Source organism: Lonchura striata, chromosome 1A (genome assembly GCF_050655825.1).
Source record: "Lonchura striata isolate lonStrDom1 chromosome 1A, ASM5065582v1, whole genome shotgun sequence".
NCBI lineage: Eukaryota > Metazoa > Chordata > Aves > Passeriformes > Estrildidae > Lonchura > Lonchura striata.
The window spans coordinates 5,066,912-5,089,001 of NC_140741.1; the positions used below are offsets into that span (position 1 = coordinate 5,066,912).

General features: G+C 40.8%; 1 protein-coding gene across 3 annotated transcripts in view; it reads right to left on the reverse strand.

The window, feature by feature from the left end:
* Positions 1-22,090, reverse strand: part of VWF (von Willebrand factor) — a 130,038-nt gene that overhangs the window by 6,214 nt on the left and 101,734 nt on the right. For all 3 annotated transcript variants that reach the window (XM_085568519.1, XM_021540069.2, XM_085568520.1), the window contains 12 exons: positions 20,481-20,686; positions 18,022-18,124; positions 17,815-17,889; positions 17,189-17,293; positions 16,517-16,722; positions 15,085-15,234; positions 12,073-12,183; positions 10,565-10,748; positions 9,508-9,548; positions 4,817-4,927; positions 1,877-1,975; positions 352-480 (listed from right to left, as the gene is read on the reverse strand). In XM_085568519.1, coding sequence (XP_085424645.1) covers positions 352-480; positions 1,877-1,975; positions 4,817-4,927; positions 9,508-9,548; positions 10,565-10,748; positions 12,073-12,183; positions 15,085-15,234; positions 16,517-16,722; positions 17,189-17,293; positions 17,815-17,889; positions 18,022-18,124; positions 20,481-20,686 — 1,520 coding nt within the window. The remainder of the gene's footprint in view (positions 1-351; positions 481-1,876; positions 1,976-4,816; positions 4,928-9,507; positions 9,549-10,564; positions 10,749-12,072; positions 12,184-15,084; positions 15,235-16,516; positions 16,723-17,188; positions 17,294-17,814; positions 17,890-18,021; positions 18,125-20,480; positions 20,687-22,090) is intronic.

Genomic DNA, 22,090 nt, shown 5'->3' on the forward strand with positions numbered 1-22,090 from the left:
CCAGCCCCAGGTGGGTTGGATTGGCCATCAGGCTCAAACAATCCTCACCTGAATCCAATCAAGCACTCACCCCAGGTAACCAATTCTCCAACCACATTCCACATGGGAAAAACAAGGAGCGGAAAGAGAAACTGTTTTCTCTTTCTTTCTCTCTGTGCACCTCTATGAAAAATCCTGAGAGGGAGAGAAATGTGCTTGCCACATACATCTTTCTGAATTTCAGAGGAAGTTCAAATTCAGTTTAGCCAAGGTGTTGGGAGAGGGTTGGGGTTTCCCACCCCAGCACACAGAAGGAACCAGGAACATAAGTCCATTAGGAAACCTGGGAACAGGACTTGTTTCACTACTTACTCCTTCAGCCAAGCATCTTCTGGCATCGAAAGGAGGACAGCCAGTGATTCTCCTTTCCCAGATAAATTCTCCTCTCTCGTTTACTCTGCAGGAGTGACTGTCACAGCCATCCTGAAGGGATGTGTTTGCCTGGAAAGATTGAAGGGCTGTTAGTTTTACACGGAAGCAACAGGGGACAGGAAGTTTTCAGGATATTACTTTGCTGATGTCTCAAGGTACCATGGTGGTGACATTCATAAAACATGGAAATCTTTGTTTATCAACAAAGTCGCTATCTTCTGTTTAATCCATGGCCATATTGATCACAGCTCTGCCCAGAGTGCCATAACCTGACCTTTTCAGCTCTTAACAGGGAAGAAATTTCCATTAACTTAGGAAAAAAAACTTCTCTATATGTGAGATTTGGGGGTCTGGCCTGTGATCTGTCTTTCTAAGAGACATATATACAATTATTTACCTTCTGGAGGAGTTGGGAACTTCTTTAGAAAACATATCTATAACCACATGCCCATCCCCACACCAAATCATTTACTTTAGAATAAACACTTCAGAACAAGTCCAGTCATTAACCTCCCACTGCCAACCAAATCCACCACAAAACCACCTCTCTAAGAGCCACATCCACACATTTTTAAAATCCCTCCAGGGCAAGTGATTCAACCACTGCCATGGGCAGCCTGTGCCAAAGCTGGACAATCCTTCCAGTGAAAAAAAAAAATAATATCCAATCTAAACCTCCCCTGATGCAACTTGAGGCTGTTTCCTCTCATCCTGTCCCTGTTCCCTGGGAGCAGAGCCCGATGCCCCCGGCTGTCCCCTCCTGTCAGGAGCTGTGCAGAGCCAGAAGGGCCTCCCTGAGCCTCCTTTGCTCCAGGCTGAGCCCCCCCCAGCTGCTCCAGACCCTTCCCCAGCTTTGTGGCTCTTCCTGTACTCTCCCCATCTAAGACTTTTCACAGGAATGGAATAAAAGAAAATTTTAGATGCTGTTTCTTGCAACAGAAGCTGGAGTTTAACAAAAAAAATATCCACTCCTGTTTAAGAGCATATCCTGCAATAAGGCCAGGCTGGATGTGGTTCTTGAGCAACCTGCTCTACTGGAAGGTGTCCCTGCTCATTGATACAAGATTATCTTTGAGGTCCCTTCCAACCCAACCCATTCTATGATTCTATGCTGGAGAAGTTTCTCAAAATTCACATTTTCAATTTAACTATTTCACATTTTAAATGAGAGTTTTCATTTCCTCTAAATACCTGTTTGAAGTCATATTCCAGTAAAGCTCCTTGATAACAGTCCTGAATCTAAAATGGCCCTCTAGGATTTTGCACTGGGGTATGAAGTCACCCATTTTTTTATTTACAAACAAATTAACTTCCTTGATCAATTATTCCGAGATACAAAAAAACACTGGTAATAACATGTTGCCTAATCAAAAAGGAAGATAAATACATGTCCCTGGGGTTCAACAGAAGTTGATGATTCATTTACATTTACTCATAAATAAAATAAAGAGTGCTTAAAACTTACCTGAAGATATTGAACCCTTCCATCTCTCAGTCTGATGCTACATGAAGTTGGCACACATTTTCCACAGCAAGAGCCAGGGATTTCATGCCTTCTGTAGTTCTAGAAGGTGAAAGACATTTTTCTAGGTTTATTTTGTTTCAAGCACACATCCTGTATTTACTTTAAGAAGCTTTTTTTTAAAAAAAAAAAAGATTCAGTGGACAAAATGACAGCCAGCAAAATGCTTCTCAGTAAAACCAATGAATTCTACACAGTGCAACATGGAAAAAGTAGTTGGAAGTGCTGAAACTGGAGAGAAAAGGGCAAAATATCCAATAAGCATTGGGCAGGGAAAGGGCAGAATAAGGGAAAAGGAGAGCAAGAAAGAAAAGAGGAATAATGGAGCACCACAAACCACATCGAAGGGAAAAACAGTGGCAGGAAAAAGAGCATGGGAGAATGAGCAGCACTAGGTGGAGAGGCAGAAAGGTATAGAGTGAATGATGGAAAGGAAAAAGCCAAACCAAGCAGAAAGTAACCGAGTTAACAAATGAAGTGTCCCACAGTAATGTCCCCAGCTGCTCCAGACAACCAACAGCTGCTTATGATGAGATGAACATTATTAAGAAAACAAACACTTTCTGGTTCAGTGAAGACATGCATGTTATCCATATGTTTTTTACAGAAAGAGAATTTGGGGAGGGGGAGTTACTATTAAATCATTGGGGGAAAACATAGTGCACTGTTATTTAGGTGAACTTTCCCTACTATCAAAAATACAAGCACCTAAAGCAGATCATAAAATGACCAAAAAATGACCCTCCTGAGCAGAATATGCTGAGTTGGCTGCACTTCAATTGCCAGTGCTTTTCCTTACACAGCTTCAGCATCCAGGAGAAAGCAGGTGCTCCTGAGAGGATTTGTACTCTTAACCTATTTGTACTCTTAAATTTTATCCATTAACAAAGAATTGCTTTTAATCTGGGTATACCATGAAGGCAAAGGCTTTGAGACAGGAAAGATCCTGTGAATTGTGTGAATCCCACTGGCCTTAGGGGGATGAAGACATTCTGTAGCTTATTTGATTTTTTTCCTCTCAAGTTCCACAACTTCATTACAATGGCTAGGAAGTGATATATACTCCTAGACCTGAAACTTCCCTTGGGTAGCTGCATATCTCCCAACCACAAGTTCACAGTCCTTAATAAACCCAAATGGAAATGGCCCTTTCTTCAGGGTTTTCTGTCTAGTCTGTACTTTTGGGTCGCATGGGGAAAAGGAGCTGTTTGGGAAATGTGTGGGTGGTGAAAGAAGCAGGAGAGGAATGTTTCCCCCTTTTTTTTTTTAATCATGTATTATATTGATTCCTCTACCATTAATTTCTACAGCTGGCTCCTTGCATTAAGCAGCAAGAATGGATACTTGTGTATCTTTGGGTGAGAACATACACATGAACACATCCCTGGCCACAGATTCAATCTGGTGTATCTGTTTGGGGTTTTTTTTTCATGAATCTGCCAGGTTATATTTCGTGGAAGTTATATTTTGAGAAAGATGCTCAGCACTGAGCTTGGCCATTTATTTTCCCTTCAGAAGCCTCTGTCTATAATCAAACCTTACAGAAGAGGTGATATTAGGGTCTAGAACCTAGTATTCCAGATTTTCCTTTTTCTCAGAGGCTACATCCACACCACCAAATAAAAGGGATCAAGGCCAGTTTGATGGCCCAGTGAACAAATGGAACACTTATGAATTATCTGAGCTGCATTCTCTACATGAAACTGGCTGGCCTTGGGTTGTCCTAACCACTGACCTGTCTCTGGATATCATTTGGAAGTCACATCATTGTTTTTGGGCTCACAACAGGCCAGCTGGGACATGGTTGATAATTCTTCAAGAAAAAGAGTTGCAGGAAATAATTTGAGCCTGCAGTCTTGCTCTGTTTTTTAATTGGTAGAGATTACTCTCTACAGAAAGTTAACTACATTTTCTTTCCAGTTTTACTTCAGGATGGGAGATCTGACTCATCAAAAATTCTGCCCCTCTCTGTCCCAAGGACCCTATCAGTGTGTGCCCCTCCTGGACATCAGCCAGGAATCCCACATGATCATGTTAGAGATGTGGATTTTGGGTGCCAAGGCCACCACTTGCACAGGCTCTGTTTGGCTGGGGCCATTGGGCTCCATCCACTATCCAGGGAAAGGATGAAGAAGAGGAAGAGGCATGTAAGTTTTTTTCTGTGAAACTTCTGGTCTGTGCTCTTTGGACACAGGGTGATCAGACCAACCTCTTCACCTCACTGAAGTCTCCCTCTTCTCAAGATATTGGTGCTAAGAGAGAAAACTACAGAATTAAGCAGAGCTGATAGCAATCCTGTCACACTGCTGGTCAGTAGAGTAAAAATGGAAGATCTATCCCTCTGGCTTTCTCAGCCAAAGTCATTCCTTCAGGTGATGGCACCAAAGCAGCAGCAAAGACTTCAAAAAACAGTGGGAACTGATGGGAACAATCACTTCAAATCACCAAAGGCAGGGGCTGGGAACCAAGCAAATGCTACTGAGCCCAGCTTTTAGACAATTCAAAAGAGTCATAGGAAAGGGCTGAAGCATGGAGATCTGGCTGAGCTGCCAGTCCCTGGAGGGACAGACAACACAGTAGGAAAGAGGACTCAGCAGTTCCTGTGGCAAATGATTTGCCAAACCTTATACTGTCCTAAGGGCAAGTAATCTAAAATAAACAATTAAATGTGCCTGTGGAGCTGAGTACCATGTAAAGTTATTTTTGCTACGCTGAGGATTTAGATCAGATTTGGAGCATATCATCTACTTCATGGAAAGAACACAGAGCAAGACTTCACAAAGGCCCCAGAGCTGTAGCAGATGTAAAGCGGTGTGTATAGTGAAGAACACGACTCTCATCAGTCACGTTTCCTGAGGATTCCCCCCAGGCTGCCCCACTCACCGCTGGGCAGGCCTGGCAGCTGAGTTTGGTGCACCTCAGGGTGTATTTGCGAGGTGCTGACTGGAAGCAGTCACACGTCGTGCACTGATCCACCATCAGGCGCCTCCCGTGCTGCAACATCGGAACCAGTTTGTCAGTTAGTGGCCGTCTCATCAGCAAAATCCAGATAAACAAGTGACTTTGGGTTAATTAAATCTCGCACGGTAATTCTTTGCTAGAGAAACAAGAAATCCATGCTGCCAAGTTTCCAGAGATCTTATTTTTTTTTCATCTCTAATTCCAGAACAAGCAGCATGGCATGAGGCTATTTTTCAAAAAAAGCCCTTTAGTAGTCCTTTATCTGAGAAATGGCATTGGCATTTCTTTGTTATTTAAATATCTAGCAAGCAAGAAAGGGATCCTTGAAAGTTATGAAGGACATTCTTTAAATTCTGATTACGTGGTTGCCAAGAGTTCATTTTTTGAATATAATGAATTTGTTTGGCAACCAGTTTTTATTCTAGAGCCATCACAACTCATAGATTATGGGCAGAAATTGCTTGCTATTGTTTTTGTAACAATACTGCTTGGAATCTTTAAAGGCGTAAAAGCTTAAAATTAAGAAAAGACAAATAAAATTTAATAGAACAGGATTAGTGATTTAAGAGCTCTACTTGTCCGTAGTTATAAGCAAATCAGGCTGAGCACAGTTCAAATGCCCTGAGCTCTTCCCCAGTACCTTGTTTTCTGGATCCCATCACCTTTTCAAAGCAAGCAAAAATTACATTTAAAATGCAGAGCAAAAATGCCAAACCACTAAGAAACAAAAGTATGTGGAGTCAGTAATTACCTTACACTGAAAGGCATTTTAAAGACAAACTCTTTCTTCCTCCCAAGTACAAAGCCCTTCATTTCAACCCCAAAATAACAAATCACAAAGGTTGAAAAGGGACAAAGTAGGAACAGCCTACACAAACTTCTAAAAACTAATAAGGTAAATAGACATTTTTTTCTAGATTATGAAAGGTTTGAAATGTGCTTCAGATATTAATGGAATGCCACCACTGATTTCACTTGGTACTGTGCATATTCCCAATTCCTTTTTAAATTATTAACCGCTCATGAACCAAATGGAGCAAAAAACAAGAAGCTGACCAGAGTAACAGTGTAAAAGTAATGCATTTATGGGTAGTTTAGAGACAATTCTGTGAAAGACAAATGTTCTGAGCACAGAATTTTAACTACATTCTTATTCTGTGCCCCAAGACAACAGAGGTGCTCAGGCCTCTATAGCCAGTAACAGTAATGACTCTCTCCTGAGGTCTAGAAAAAGCATCCTCCACATAAAACATGATGAAAGAGGAAATACCAAGGGGGCGATGCCTGTCTTTTAACAGCTTAGCTTGAGACCTGAACATGGGAGTCCTCAGCTTTGCAGGTGTAACCTTTTGTAGTGATTATCATCAATCTGGAAGGTTAAAAAACCTCAATGGAGGCAGGCATGAGGATACACTCAAAATTTTGCTCCTGGAGAGGGAGGGTGTGATGGTTTTGGCTGGGATACAGACAACTTCCTTCCCAGTGGCTGGCATGGGGCTGTGGCTTGGATTTGTGCTGCATACAGGGTGGATAATACAGAGATGTTGTTACTGCTGAGCAGGGATTGCACAGAGCCAAAGCCTTTCCTGCTTTTCCTACTGCCAGGCTGCTGAGGAGACTGGGGGTGCTTGGGAGGCTGGGAGGAGACACAGCCAGGACAGGTGTCCCCAACTGACCAAAGGGATGCTCCAAACCTTATGGCATCATGAACAGAATATACAGTGGGGAGAAGGAGCACCATTCTGCTTGTATGGGAAGGATGAACACCTGGCCAACCATGGCAAGCAGTGAAATAATTCCTTGATTTGCTTGGCTTGCACAGCTTTTACTTTCACCCTCTTTATCCCAGCCCAGGAGTTTTCTCACTTTTACCCTTTCCATTCTCTCCTCAATCCTGCTGGTGGGGAGTGAGCGAGTGGCTGCTGGCTGGGGCTACACTACAACAGATGGAGAGCAAATATCTTATGAAAATCCAGATTTCTTGTCTGGTCTCAACACTGGAAAGCAGTCAGAGTGACAGTTCTAGTGCAGACCACATGGCATTCTTTATCAAAGAATTCCTCAGTGGCTCTAGGCTTTTACATCATAAAGAAAGGATCTACAAAGCCACGATTGATATCACTGATATCCTCATTCATTCTTCTAAGAGTTCTAACATTCCATTTAAGTATAAAATAGATAAAGTTGAATTCACATGATAATCACTCTGAGAGGCAGGAACATAGGGATTTACTAGAGATGTGTTGAAATGAAATTTTCACACACAAGTGCCTTGAGCTTTCGGGAGAATGTCTTGCCCCAATCCAAAATTTGCTTAGCATGACAGAACTGAACAAAATAATGGATTGATACAGATTTTTCCCTTTGTATAACACACCTATAATGTGTTTTCTTGGCTAGCTTGGAACAAAATGTCAACACCTGCTAACCCTGCTCCACAAAAATAACCTGCATAAAGCTCAAATCTGCTCAGATCACCTTCAAATATGTCACTCACTAAAAGCCTGAAAAGACAGATGGGAGATACAGATAATCCTTTTGGTAAATACAGCCACCTGCTTGGAAGCTTGCAGTTAAAACCCACAGCATTGTTAAGAACAGCAGAGCAGATGTAATACATATATATAAATTGCTGGAATATAATATTGGTAACCAGATAGATGATAAAAATGTAAAGGGATTAAGGACACAATCAATTACCAGTAAATCAATTAAGGACACAATCAATTACCAGTAAAAGACTCAAAACTTGGAAATACTCAGGGGTGAGTTAATGTAGGAATTTTCCCTTGATATAAAATGAAACTTGAAGCCTATTCTTAAAGGACCCAACATAAAGGGTTTGAAATGAAAGAAGTATAAACTTCTGTGGACACCACATCTTCCTTCCTGACCAGGACTCTGGAAGCAGACACCGAAGCAGAGAATAGCACAAGACAAAGCTGTAGTGACACCAGGTGCTCAAAATATTTCAGACATGCACCTAATTAACTTATAGTAAGTCATTAAATGAAGCTAGTTTTAGAAATTTTAGGATTTTTTTTCAGTACTGCAGAAGTTGAGAATTTTATTTTGAAGTTTTCAAAACACAGACACTTTTCATTTTGCCTTCAGTGTGACATTTTGTTTCAAAATTTGCTTAAGTTTCATTTCAAATTATTTGTAAATATTTTCAAATGCTAGAAGAAAGAAAAAGTACTTTACTTGCCAGATCAGGTGAACATATTGTTGGAGGAGAAAAAAATTAGTTGGTCATAGCAGAACAGCACACAACTGGAAACAGCTTTGGTTTGCAATACAGAAATTATATATATATGAAATTTATAATCCTGTATAAGAAAAGGTGGCAAGAGCTGCTAATTACCATCCTGCTTGATATTCCCTACAAATATTGTCTTTATAGGATGCCAACTAGTTCTGACAACATACAATAGAGGAATAGAGGGATCAAAGAGAAAGTAGATTATTCCACAATTTATCACTTTTAAACCAGTGTTCTGACAAGAAAGCTTTTATTTTCTGACAAGAAAAACCAAGAGTTTTTCCTTGGATTTAATTCTACAGGGAAGTCATCTCTACACAGAATGATGGATGCTTGATGATATGCCTTTAACATCTAGGAAAAAAAAATATGAAAAAAATATCCAAACCACAATAAATTGATGGAGAAATGTTCTCTCTGCCACACCACTAAAATATAAATATAAATATAAATGTTGAGTACATTTACTTTAAAATAAGTGAAAAAGTAAGACACATGTTGACAAAGCAGGAATGAGTAGGTTAAAGTTAGGTTAAATTACTAAAAAGAACCTGTTTCCCTGGGGGATGGTGAGAATATTTAGAGCTCTTTGACACCAGAGGTGCTGCCAGAATGTGGATTTAGGGAAACAATGGACAATTGACAGAGCTCTCCAAAGATAAATTCGGCATAAATGAGATCAGATGCTTAACTCCTATCATTCCCACTATCATGGGCTGGGTTAAACATGTCTTAATCTATCCATTAAATACACAGTTGAGAACAAATTTCCTCACAGGGCATATCAGCAGGGATCTTGAAAGGGAAAAGAGGTTAAACAGGGAGGAAGCTCAGCTTTCCTGTTCTTTCTAATAGCCAAGGAGGGATACCTCTCCTTCCACACAGGTGGAGGAAGTCTCCATCCTTGCTTTAATCTGCCTTATCCTCTAAGCAAAATATGGGAAGGTTTTGCTTCCCTAAAGTGGGCAAGGATCACTAGGGAGATTAACCCTCATAGAGAGTTTCCTGTGTGTTTGGTAGTCTGCAAACCATTACAAAATGCAGATTACCACAGTTTTTAAGCACTCTTTCCAAGCATCCTTCAGGATAAGGAAACATTGCTGTCCCCATTCTGCAGAGATGCTCTTTGTCATATAGGAAGACCCTGGCAGAGTCAGGAGCTGGACACAGACGTGCTGAGACCCCTGGCACTGCTTTTACTCCAAGGTCTTCCTTGCAGAGATTCTATCTGGAAAAAAAGCTGCCCTGTATTCTGTGTGTGTATATTCCGACAAGTGTGTGTCTTTCAAAAGCTCATTCATATATTGAAATATCTTGCCATCTCAAAAGGTAAGAGGAATTTGTGTCTTACCCCAATAACAGTGCCATTCAAAGGACAACCATTCAGGGGCACTGAAAAAGAACAAAGTATTCCACTTAGCATTACCATTATAATGACAATTCCAAGATTTAATCAAACACAGTTATGCTTTTTGACTCAGTACAGTTCCAGTTTGAAGAAATTTGTATGCAGTTTCGCCGTAAAGAGGCATAACTGAGCTCCCTTACATTATATACCTTGAAAGGCAAGAAATTGTCAGAGCTATACTTGATGCTGCATAAAAATATCTCTGGCTGAGCTCTTTTTGAAAAAGTACATGGCAGAACATAATAAAACCTTCCCCTCCAGTTCAAGTCTCACACTCTCAGAAGATGAACTCTGGTTTTCTGCAACTTAGAGAGCATATATCCTCTCCTCCTCTTACTGCTCCCTCCTCACCCTGTGGTTGCACACACACTTGTCAACTAAACATCACTGTGAGTCTTCCCAGATTGAGGCCAATTACCCAAATGTTTTGATTTAGATTTTTGAGTCAAGACTATGTTAGTAGTCATAGAATCATAGGCTTGGCTTTGAAGGGACCTTAAAGAACATCCAAGTTCCACCCCCCTGCCATGGGCAGGGACATCTTCCACTATCCCAGGTTGCTCAGAGCCACATCCAACCTGGCCTGGAACACTGCCAGGGATGGGCAGCCACAACTTCTCTGGCAACCTCTGCCAGGGCCTCAGCACCCTCACAAGGAAGAATTTCTTCCCAATATCCAATCTAAACCTGCCTTCTGTCAATGTGAAGCCATTGTCCCTTGTTCCAACACTCCAGGTCCCTGTCAATAGTCTCTCTCCATCTTTCCTGTGGGCTCCCTTCAGGTGTTGGAAGGCAGAATCCCCCCTCCCCTTTTGCCCATGGAGCTTCGGGTGTAGCAGCAGGTGCTTCAGTACTCAGTGTCTGAATTCCACAGGAACACTTCAAAGTGGAGCTGTGCTTCAAAAACACACACTTTTCAAACTGCTGTTGGGAACCAGAAAATCACCACATGAAACAATTCCCACTGGAGTGATCCCCTTTGCCATGCCTCAAACCTTACCACATCTGCAGGAAGGACAACAGTCGATCACTTGGTCACAGCGCAGCTCAGTTCCCTCTGGACACTCAGGCACATCCATTTGGGAGCAAGAAACATTCTTCTGCTGCACAAAAACCTCGTTGTTCACACGGACACACTCATTGACAATGCAGCGGTTCCAGGGGGATCGCCACTCTGTGCCAACCTGAGGAGAAGTTGGGAGTGGATTAAACACAAGCAGCCCCTAGATAGAGGAATATTTGTGCCCCTGGATAGAGGGATATTTGTGCCCCTGGATAGAGGGAAAGCCACTCCAGCCAGATGCTGGCTTGCCAAAAGCACATTTACTTCATTTGGAACAGTGTCACTCAACGGTCTCCATAAACCCTTTCTGTGACAATCAGTTCATAGAGCATGCTGAGTTTGTAGAGAGTAAGAATTAAAGGAGAATCCTTCAAAAGGGACAGGTCAAATAACATGAAGAAGGAAAAGCACCCCTAAGTGGAGTTAAATCTGCATTTATTCCCTGGTGACTGGCTGCACTGCACTGCAGCTGAGCAGCCACTTTTTCTGCTGCAACCTATTGCAAATCTGCTCTGCTAATCCTAAAGGAAGTTTTTGCAACAGGCTCTAGACCTGAAACACTTGCAAATGTAGAAAACACGAGATCCTCTTGATAGTTCTCTTATTATCATCACCCACAGGCCAGACAAAGTGGGAAATTCAGGTGCTATTTGTGGGAACAGACAGGGAACAGCAGCCAGGAGGAAGATGCTGCCACAGTTCAGTGCTGGGAGGAGCTCTCACTGCATTGTAGTTTAATTCCTTCACTGTTACAACTCTGAATACACTTCAAGAACAGCAAAACCCATGATCAGATCCCCAGCCACAGTCAAACATCTTTGCTCAGAAAGTTTGGAAACACATTCTTCTAGTGGGTTAAATGCTTAATTCTTCACTAATGACAGAAGAGTTTCAAGAGGACGTAGCAAGGAAGAGATTGCAGAGTATAATTAGTAATGTGTTAGGACAAAAAAAAAAAAGTCAGTGAGAGACAGTGGGACACAAAAATAGGCCTTCTGAAGGCTTGTTTGATAAAGCAGAAAAGTACAGTGATCCACATTAAGAAATCCTCATGCTAAAACAAGGAAAAAGGCAGGTTGCAAAACGACACTTTAACAAGCTTCTTTTTTTAAGACTGCAGCAGACTATAATACAAATTAACTGGGATAATTTAAACAATTAGCTGACAGCCAGGGAGGCATTATACCCAACAAACATTCCTTCAAGCTACCATGGCTGAAATTAGCAATTGTACAGAAAATATCTGGCCTAGAAAAGGGTGGGGAGGATTCACAGGTGGGAATTGACTGGGTAGGTCACAGGATACCAAAAACATTGTCTCTCAGTGATGTTTGATGTGTAGAAGAAAAAGCTGGTAACATCTTCATCTCCTTCCATGGAACACAAAATAATTCCAGGGGCTTTTGAGAGGAGGGAAAGTGTCACAAATCCCACTGGCGCCTCACCTCATGCAAAGGAGGATCTTCATCACCCCGAGGCCAAAAGTGCAGCTCCTCACAGGCAGTTTTCTGACATCTCCCACAGCACTCCCCTTCTGGCACAATGTACTTGTAGCCCTGGAGGAGGAAAGAAAATAAGAAGGATTTCCTTATCCAGGAAGAGGAGTCAAACAAGAACATCCATCCCAACATCTTCTTTTAGGGTCGATGTTTAATGTTAGCAACCTTTTATGAAAGGAAAGTTTGAAAAAGGACAGATGTAATTATGAGGTGTTTTCAATAATTTTTAAAAAAAAACCTTATATATATATATATAAGTATTTTACAATGACAAATTAAAGGTAAAAATTGCTCTTGTGGCATCTTAGAGGTTGATCAGCACTCGCAACTTCCCTTCCCAGTCCAGAAAATTCAAGGGTAAGATTCAGTCTGAACACATTCAGACATCTGTGTTTAAGCAGAGGGAGGATGCAGGTAGCTCAGACATGCAATCCAGGGACCTGTTTTGACTCATCATTTCATCTTTTCATAGGATCATTTAAGTTAAAAAAACCCTTTAAGATTAAGTTGAACCATTAACCCAGCACTGACAAGTCCAACACAGTTTAAAGCAACAGTTCACCTGCAAAAGGCATTTGAAAAGAATTCTACAAAGATAACAAAACAAAACTACTATGCAACACTAGAGATTACCTATCTTATCAAAGTCTAACACCTACTTATGGAAAACTAAATAAGCAGCATGAAAATTGAACAGTAGGCCCTCTGTTACTAACGAAAAACCTTGTAAGTCCAGCAAAATAGGCCAAAATAACCCCCCAACCCACAGAAACAACAGGAATCCCAATTCTCACTATTAATACATATTAATCTCCTAAAGTAAGCAGTTAAATACTGAAACAGTGAAATATCTAAGAAAGCAAAAATAAGCAAGAAAACAAAAAGCTTTAATCTAATTAGAAATAAAATATTCTGTATGTAATAGGCAGTCTCCAAGGGGCAAAACATAACTCTGATCTCATCACAGAGTTCAAAGAAAGATGTTCTGTCACATAATCTTGTTCATGTGAAAAATGCCTGTAAAAATAAACATAATTTTATTTTGGTCAAACTGAATTACTGAGGGATTCCCAACTGCTCCATCCCTTCATGAACTGTCCCTGATTTGCAATATGAAGCACATTAGCAAACCTTGATAATCAATGGACTTTGATTTGGAAGTTTATTTCATATAACATCATCAAATGTGATGCCAGACCTTGACCCAGCTTTGTGAGAAAAGTTGTGCTGTTGAGCATTTAGTTTTACATTACTTTTATCTGCTAAATACATGTCTGAAGCATCTGAAGTATCAGATGCAATTTTCTGCATGGCAAACTAAAGAGAAGTAAAAATCCAAGAGCTAGTAAAGGTTATGGGGTTTTTAGGTTGTTTTTTTGTTGGTTTGTTTGTTTGTTTGTTTTTGGGATTTTTTTTGTGTAGCAAGATAAAAAAACCTCCACCCAAGCTGTTTTCACAGAAATCAGATGACACTGTCAAAAATTATACTGCACAACTTTAACACCTGATAATGAAATTAATAACCAGGAGCAGCAGAGTCTAAACATCATCCTAGTAATGATTCATGATTAAAGTATGTATTTGATATTAATAAAACTTTTAATGCCATCTAATCTGAACTGAAAAATAATTTTAAGGTCAATTCCAACTGGATGACAGCACTGCTGATGTCCTTGATATGTATATCCACTGAATCAGGAGTAAGCAAAGGAAAAAAAAAATCTGAGCTATCCAGATAGTCTAACAGTTACAATTTTGGTAACAATTAAAGGAGCTGAAGAAATGGCAAATTCCCATAAAGAACTGGCATAATTTCCACCAAGTCTTTTTATGTGTTTTTAACCAGATGATTTTTTTTTTTGATGCTGCAATGTCAAGGATCTACAGGTCTACATTAATGAGATTTTATTGGAATAACAAATTATTGATAAATTATTACTATGAGCTGAAACACAGCCAGATGCTTTAGACCTAATATTTCATAAAAATTGCCATAATATAGACAAGTATTTTCTACACATGGAAACTGAAGGGATTGTATTGCAACAGGTAAAAACTCCCACATCTGCTCTCATGGTTTTTCCTGCATTTGGCATTCTCAAACTTACTCACCAAACTCTGCACTTGCTTTGTTGCTTTTTTCCTAATGGATTAGGGGGTTTTGGTTGGTCCTAGAGAATGATGCAGTATTTAAGATTCACAAGGACCACCGAGTCCAGCTCCTGGCCCTGCACAGGACACCCCAACAATCCCAGCATGTCCCAACACTTCTTGAGCTCTGCCAAGCTTTGGGCCATGACCATTCCCTGGGGATCTGTGCCAGTGCCTGACCAGCCTCTGGGAGAAGAACTTTTTCCTAATATCTGGCTTAAATCACATTCCTCTACCAACTCTTTGTACCAATTATCTGTCTTTTCCTGTTTGACCATCTAAATCAATACAACAAAGTGGCTCACACTTCCTTTGCAGGCTTCCAAAAGTAAACCACAGGGTTTTATAGGCTGTAGCAGATGTCTAAGCACAATAAAGGTCCCAGCATGAGATGTCATTACTGCTACAATAGGCAGAGCTTAGCAACAGACAGAGCTGAAATGGGAACTTCAGAAAGTGAACTTGAGCTAGAACAAACATCTGCAATTGAACTTCAGACATCATGAACACATATTCTTCAAGTGGTGTGACAGATACTTCAGGATGAAGTTTTCCCTCTATCAAAATGTAAAATAAATTTGTCACTGATTTTCTTGGCAGCGGGATGCAATCCTAAAAGAATAACTCTAAAAGTCAATAATGCTCAGACTCATGTTCTTAGGTTCTGCTCCCAAGATAATCCATTGCTACAACACTTATTTTTCTTGTTTTCTCCAGTCACTCTCTAAACAAGGAGGCTTAAAAGTGATCATTGCAGGTCCTCACCAGGCCTCTGCTGGGTAATGCATTATTTTATGTGCTACTTACCCGAGAGCAGAACGTGTCACATTCTTTGTCATGACACTCTGTCATCTGAAGTCCTGTAACATCATCCCTCAGACTGCTGCAAGAGCATTCCCTGCATCCATCTTCCCAGGTTGTCCCAACAGGATAGACTATGTTGTTGTGCACACACACCTGTTGAATGTAATAATTAATACATAAAAGAGCACACTGCTGCTGTCAGGGCACATTGCTGGCTCCAAAAGGCTGCATTTTAAGGTGTGAAACCAACCAAAATTCTGTTGAATATTTTTAATCCCTTTGAAATGCTACAGATCTTAAAATTGTTGCCAGCCTGTTGAGGAAAGGAAAAACGTACAAACAAAGCTACTGTTTTACAGAAAATAAACTGTAGAGTTTTATCTGCAGTTGGTGGAGTTGCCTAGGGTCTCAGTTTCCCTGTAAGTATAATGTGACACAATATTTAGGGATAATAAATAGTAAGTCCCCTAGAAGGAGCCTTGAAGACAAAACTTTCAGCTAAACCATCTGATCTGAAGAGATCCTACTTGGAGCTAAAAGCTTTCATCCTCTTGTATCCTCTGGCCAACACAGCTATCCCTTTAAAGCAGAGCCATCCCTTATATTGAACTTCCTATTAGTAAATTTACAGCTTGGTATTAAAGAGAGAACATTTATTTTTATAGCTAGAGCAAGTAAGCCTCAGAGACATCAAATAAATTATGCAAGGTCATGAACTACTTAGAAATGGACAATAAAAGGTAGGTGCCCTGTACTGCAAGACAGGGTAACCCTATGTCCAGGTTCAATGACACAGTTACATTGCCCTGCAACCTCTCCTCTAAGCAACTTTATCTTAAAGGTTAACATAATGTAACAAATTAATAAAAGGTTGGCAAAATAAGAAAAATATACCCTGGTGAAGCTTTTGCAGAGTCATAATTTGGCAAAAACTTAAAAGTGCTGATATAGTTCTTAAAAGACACAACACCTTCTCAGACAGAGACAAAGGTAATCAATGAGCACACGGAATTTTAGGTCTAAGGTGTACCAAATACGCCAATAAATTTAGTATGGGATTGGAAGAATATATAGTAATTGTAGTGCTCCCGAAGTGTTACCTGAGAACAAAAATCACCTCTGAAATTCCTGATGTTTGAGTAACCTTTAAATTTCAAATGGTTTTTCATATTATTTTAAATTTACAAAAAATTGACTGTTTGCCAATTTAAATTACTGTATGTCAAAATAAATTACTGTAATAAAAGAAGCAACAGTATGAATTAATAGTGTGTTTCTTTCAGGCACTTGCAAATTAAAAGTGCCCTGGCATCACTTCCAGCAGTCTCATTGGGTGTTTAATTCATATCTAGCTGGCTGCCTGCTTGCTCTGGTGCTGCCGCTCTATGTGGAAAAGACACTCTCATCCATGGAAAAGACATTTCAGTTCCCTTACCCGGTCTGGAATGCAGGTGGTTGATACACAGCCACAGTCATTGGTGAGAGACTGGGAGAGATAGCCCAGAGGGCAGCTCACTGTGGAGTTCCTACAGCTGCAGACACACTCGTATTTGTCACAGCACTCGGTCTTGACAAGGGTCAGCGTCCGGTGTGACGGGCAGGAAAGGTTTGGGGTGGAGCTGCACATTTCCCTGTTGCAGGCTGGCAGGAAAAGGTGGACACCATGTCAAGCTCACGGATTTTCAGAGTACTGCCAGTGAACAGGATAGTTCTCTGGCAGCAAGGCATTAATCACCGCCTCAAAACGTTATAAATGTGCTTAAAACCTGAGGAGTAATGCAGATATAAAAGGCTCTGGTTCGGGAACTCAAAAGCTTCTGCCCTGCCAAAAAAAATTCTTGTCTCATACACAAACAAGATTTATAAAATAAGCATCAGGGTCAGAGAACACATGTCCAAGAGTAAAGTGTTTCTCTTGCCCTTAATTTGAAAGTGCACTCCAAGTGCCAGCAATACACTTCTGCCAAGTCTGGGAAATCATTAAACGTCCATTGGCACCAAACTTAAACCTTTCAGAGGCGGGGGGAAATAATGTCTAAAGGAAGTTGTCAGTGTTGCTCAAATGCAGTGTTCCAGTGTCACTCCCTGCTAGGAAAAATGATCTTACCACATGTGTAATTTGGTCTGCATTCTCCGGGGTTGGTCAGGGCAAGCTGCAGGCCAAACTCACAGACAGGGGCAGGAGGCAAATCACAGGAAACCAGGTCACACACTAAGAGCAGAAATTCAGAGTGTTTAAAACCACACCTACTTAGTCCTCAAGAAAACACACACACACACATGCACATCCCCATTAAACTCACACTCAGTTGCTGTCTTAAAATACAAAGTACATTAGAGTTCAACAGGTCAAAGTTTGTTTTCAAAATAGCTCAGAGAAGAGTTCAAGCTTGGGTTATGGGGATTAAGGTTCTAATGTTGTATTTATTAGGTAAATATAGATGATGCAAAAATAAATGCTTGAGATAAAAACCATTCTAATGTCATTTAGACAAAAAAATTGCTCCATTCCCTTCTTCTTCTACTACAGAAAGAGAGACAAAGTTGGAAGCGAATGGAAATTCATATCCTTAGGAGCTGTCTGGTTTTCCACATGGATGATTGTACAACAACTCAATGGTATCAAAAATGCAGCACTGAATTAATAATTTTTTTTAAGGGACTGTGTATCTTAATAATAATATCTGGTAAATGTACAAAACAAGAAGATTCCAAGAGTTTACAAGAACCTACCACACTCATACTCAGGGCAGCACTGGCCAGGGCCCTTGCGCAGGCGAGTGACTTCACACGGACCACACTGGACAGCTGGAGAAAACATCCATGAAACAAGTCTGCATAAGAACTAGGAAGCCAGGAACCAGAACATCAATTCAAGTCCAATCACAGAGCTAAATTTGAATAATATGAATTAATAATATTGAATAATACTGAATTTACGTTGGACAGTCGGGCAGGGTCGGAGCGTGCAGTTTATCCTCTTGTTATCAAGACACGTGCAGATCTTGCAGGGCTCATTCTCAGGAACCCATGTTTCCATGTGCTGAAGGAAAAACCCCAACAGAGTGTTACACAGCAATCCCATGCTCTGGTATGATGGGATTGGGAGGATGGGAGTGGGTGAGGATGAGTAACATTAACCTGGGAAATCAGAAAATTTATGACAATTTATCTATGAAGGGTTAGTTGCTCTGTTAACAGTAAAAAACTAAGGGGACACATGATTCTGCAATGACTGTCATGTGCCAATTTAGCAAAAGATGTAAAGAATGAATGGATGGGACAAGGAATTTCTATTGTTTTAAGCATCAAAAATTCTCAGATATAAATGCAATTGCAGGCTATTGTGAGTAACAGTGGACTGGTACTACTACATACCATGATTGCATGTTCAGTGATAATAAGGGAAACAGCATTATTTTGGGAAATACAGAGAAGTGTCTGCTTTCCCTAATTAGTAACACAGAGAAGAATTTCCTATACACTAAAAAATATGCACTATTTATTTCTCTGTGTTGAATTTCCCTAATTCTTCAACAAGAGAAATAAATAGTGCATATTTTTATATTAAGACTATTTGGAGTGTCATCACTTGACTCTGCAGTGGATTGAGGGCTGGAAAAGCACTGTATCACCTCTAACACCAAACATTACTGTGGTGACTACCTGGGGGCAATGAGCACATTCAGAAACCACCAGTAAAGAGAATAATTTTTCAATCACTGCTCCTTCACAGGAGAGTGGAAATCAATGATATTAAAGCTACAGCCAAAGTCATCCACACAGAACTATTTAACACCCATGTGAATAGTGAGGTAAGAGTGGAAGGCTGCATTATCAGACATTTTAACCTGCACAACCAATCCAGGTTCTGGGTGAGAACATGTAGAGCAGGTCAGGATGCCACAAAAAAAAAAAAAAAAAAAAAAAAAAAAAAAAAAAAAAAAGCTTTCCTCTGGAAAACTCTGGAGCATGGTTTAAAACTAACACCCTGCTGATCCCTTTAGAGACAGGAAGGAAAAAGAAAGGACAAATCTAAGCATACTGCACCTATGCTCAAAGATAGTTACATGTTTTAAGCCTTTAAGCCACCCTGTGAGTGTTGGGACTAAAATCCCATAAGCCCAAACACAATCCAGGGTAGAAAAGAACAGAGGAATGAACACCAGAAAAAAAAGGAGTTCAAGGAAATACTGACCCAAGGGTCTATTATATTGCTCACAAAGCTAAGCCTGCAATGATGTAGAGGCAAAATGGCTACATGAGCTGATCCTCCCCAAAAATCTCATGAAGGAACTAAAGCCCATAAAACACTGCAATTAAAGTCCCTTCTCCTTCGAATCCTATAGCAAAAACGTGGATTGAAGAGGGCTGACTGATGTATGTGCAAACTCTAAGAGCTGAGTAGCTGGGAGAAAAGAGGAACCACCCCTGCTACTTGGAACAGGGGACCAGGGGACACACCCACTGTGTGATGCTGGAATCAACAGTGTCTTTCACTGCAGTCTGGCACCCAGCATCCACACTTTTCCCAATCCCATGCTGCCACAGAGAGGGCTGCCTTAACTAAGCAAAGTGGATTTTCAGTAAAACCAAAATGATTAATTTCATTGAAGGAATAATTCTCCTCAAAAAAAAATAAAATTATATATATATACAGACAAACTACCACTTGACAAAAGATTGACTTGGTCTCACCACTCACTACCAATCACTGGAAATATTTCATACATGAATTGGAAAGGACACACAAGGATCATCGAGTCCAGCTCCTGGCCCCACACAGACACCCCAACAATCCCACCCTGTGCATCCCTGGGAGCACTGTCCAAATGCTCCTGGAGCTTTGGCAGCCTTGGGGCTGTGACTATTCCCTGGGGAGCCTGGGCAGTGCCCAGCACCCTCTGGGGGAAGAACCTTTTCCCTGATACCCACCCTAACCCTCCCCTGACCCAGCTCTGTGACCTGTCCCTGGTCACAGAGAGAAGAGTTTGATGCCTGTCTCTCCACTGCCCTTCATGAGGATTTCAGTGAGCTTTGCAAAGACAATACAAGACATTTTAAGTAAAGGATTTATGATTAAATTGTCATTACTAGTAAAAGTCTGCTAAATGGAGACATTTATCTTGGTAAATATTCACTTATGCCATCACTCTTCCTCTCTTTCCTCTACACACCCCTCCACATGGAATTGTCATGCCTTGCCAGGTCTGTACAATCCCAGTTGTGATCTTTATATCCAGTCCCAGCCAATTTCACACTAGGGGAGCTAAATGGGGCTGACAGCCAGCAGATTAGGAGGAACTAAGATAGAAAATAAAGTATCCAAAGGGAAAATAGATTTACTTTCAAAGCTGTGAATCCCATCCACTGCCAGAGGTTGCTGTGCATGTAGTTACCTGGTGGTGTGTGCCATCCTCGCTGACACACTGAGTGCAGACTTCTTCACTAACACAGCTGTCACCAAAAACCACCTTTCCCTCTGGGCAGAAGCAGCCTTCCGTGGGATAATCCTTGCAGACACTGACTTTGGTATTATTCTCACAGCTCTTCACACAGGCTGTGTGGCAGTGGTTGTACGTCAGATGTGAGGCACATTTCATTGCTGAGCAAGACAGAGAAGAAAACACCACCTTTATCTAAGAGATCTAAAGAAATGAAAACCAGTCTTTCCTATCTAGCTTTCTTCAGAATTCTTTCAATTTTAGAAAGTCATCACCCAATGAATGGATCTGACCCCTTGCAGCACAAATCAACAAACCACATTTTCAGGCCACATTTATCAGCAGCAACATATGACTCATCCCAACAGTGATACACTGGTTTAGGTGAGTGCTCACTTGTCAAATTTTGTTTCCAACACTGGGCTACAGACAAGAATTTAGATCCTTATGTGTATGGTAACAGTACATGGTTAAGAGATAGCCAGGACAGAGTAAAGCATTGAAGAAAGATATCTTTTTTTTTTTTTTTAATTGATAGGCTGCATTGTTCCCACACAACTAAAGAGAGCCAACAAACAGAACATTTTGGTTCTTCAAAACTAAGCCTGCTGGATTTCTGCATCTTTTTAACTGAATTGTCTTATTAACATAATTAATTGAATCAAGGAAAGCTGCATAGCCCTGTAAGACAACAAAGTTTTTACTGATGTGCTCACAAATGTGAGGATATTGTCTCTAAAAGCAAACACAAAATTAGGGCCACAGCTATTCAAACAACCTATGGACACAGCTTCCATACTGTGTATTCCCTTAAGTCTATTTTTCTCTACAGCTTCAATTAGAAAAAATGTTTCTTATTTCCCAGCCTGTGACTGCTGTGAGGTTTATAAAACTTTCTTTCAGTCCCCTGACAAAAAAACATTGAGAGAAAACCTGAGCTCCCAAACAAAGAAGAAAACATTCATCAGCTAAACTGTCTACACATACTCTTCTAGCAGTCCATGGTGACAGAAAAATAAGTCTTTAGCATTAACCCTTTCCATGTTAAAGCAAATTATTGCATATAGTCATAAAATTACTTGGTCTGGACCTGAAAGATTATCTTGTTCCAACCCCCTGCCATGGGCAGGGACACCTTCCACTAGCCCAGGTTGCTCAGAGCCCCATCTAGCCTGGCCTTGGACTCTTCAAGGGATGGGCAGCCACAGCTGCCCTGGGAAACCTGTGCCAGGGCCTCAGCACCCTCACAGGGAAGAATTTCTTTCTAATATCCAATTTAAACCTGCTCTCAGTCAGTGTGAAGCCATTCCCCCTTTCCTGTCACCCCAGGCCCATGTCCAGAGTCTCTCTCCATCTTTCCTGTGGGCTCCCTTCAGGTACTGCAAGGCTACAACAAGATCACCTTGAAGCCTTCTCTTTTCCAGGTTGAATACATCTGAATTCCAAAGAGTATATTCACTCACCCAGGCAGAGTAATCAGGAAGGATTTGTACTGCCTTGAATGTCCCAACATGGAATGACAAAACCTCAAGTGAGATTCTACAAGAATGACAGGGATTCAGTGG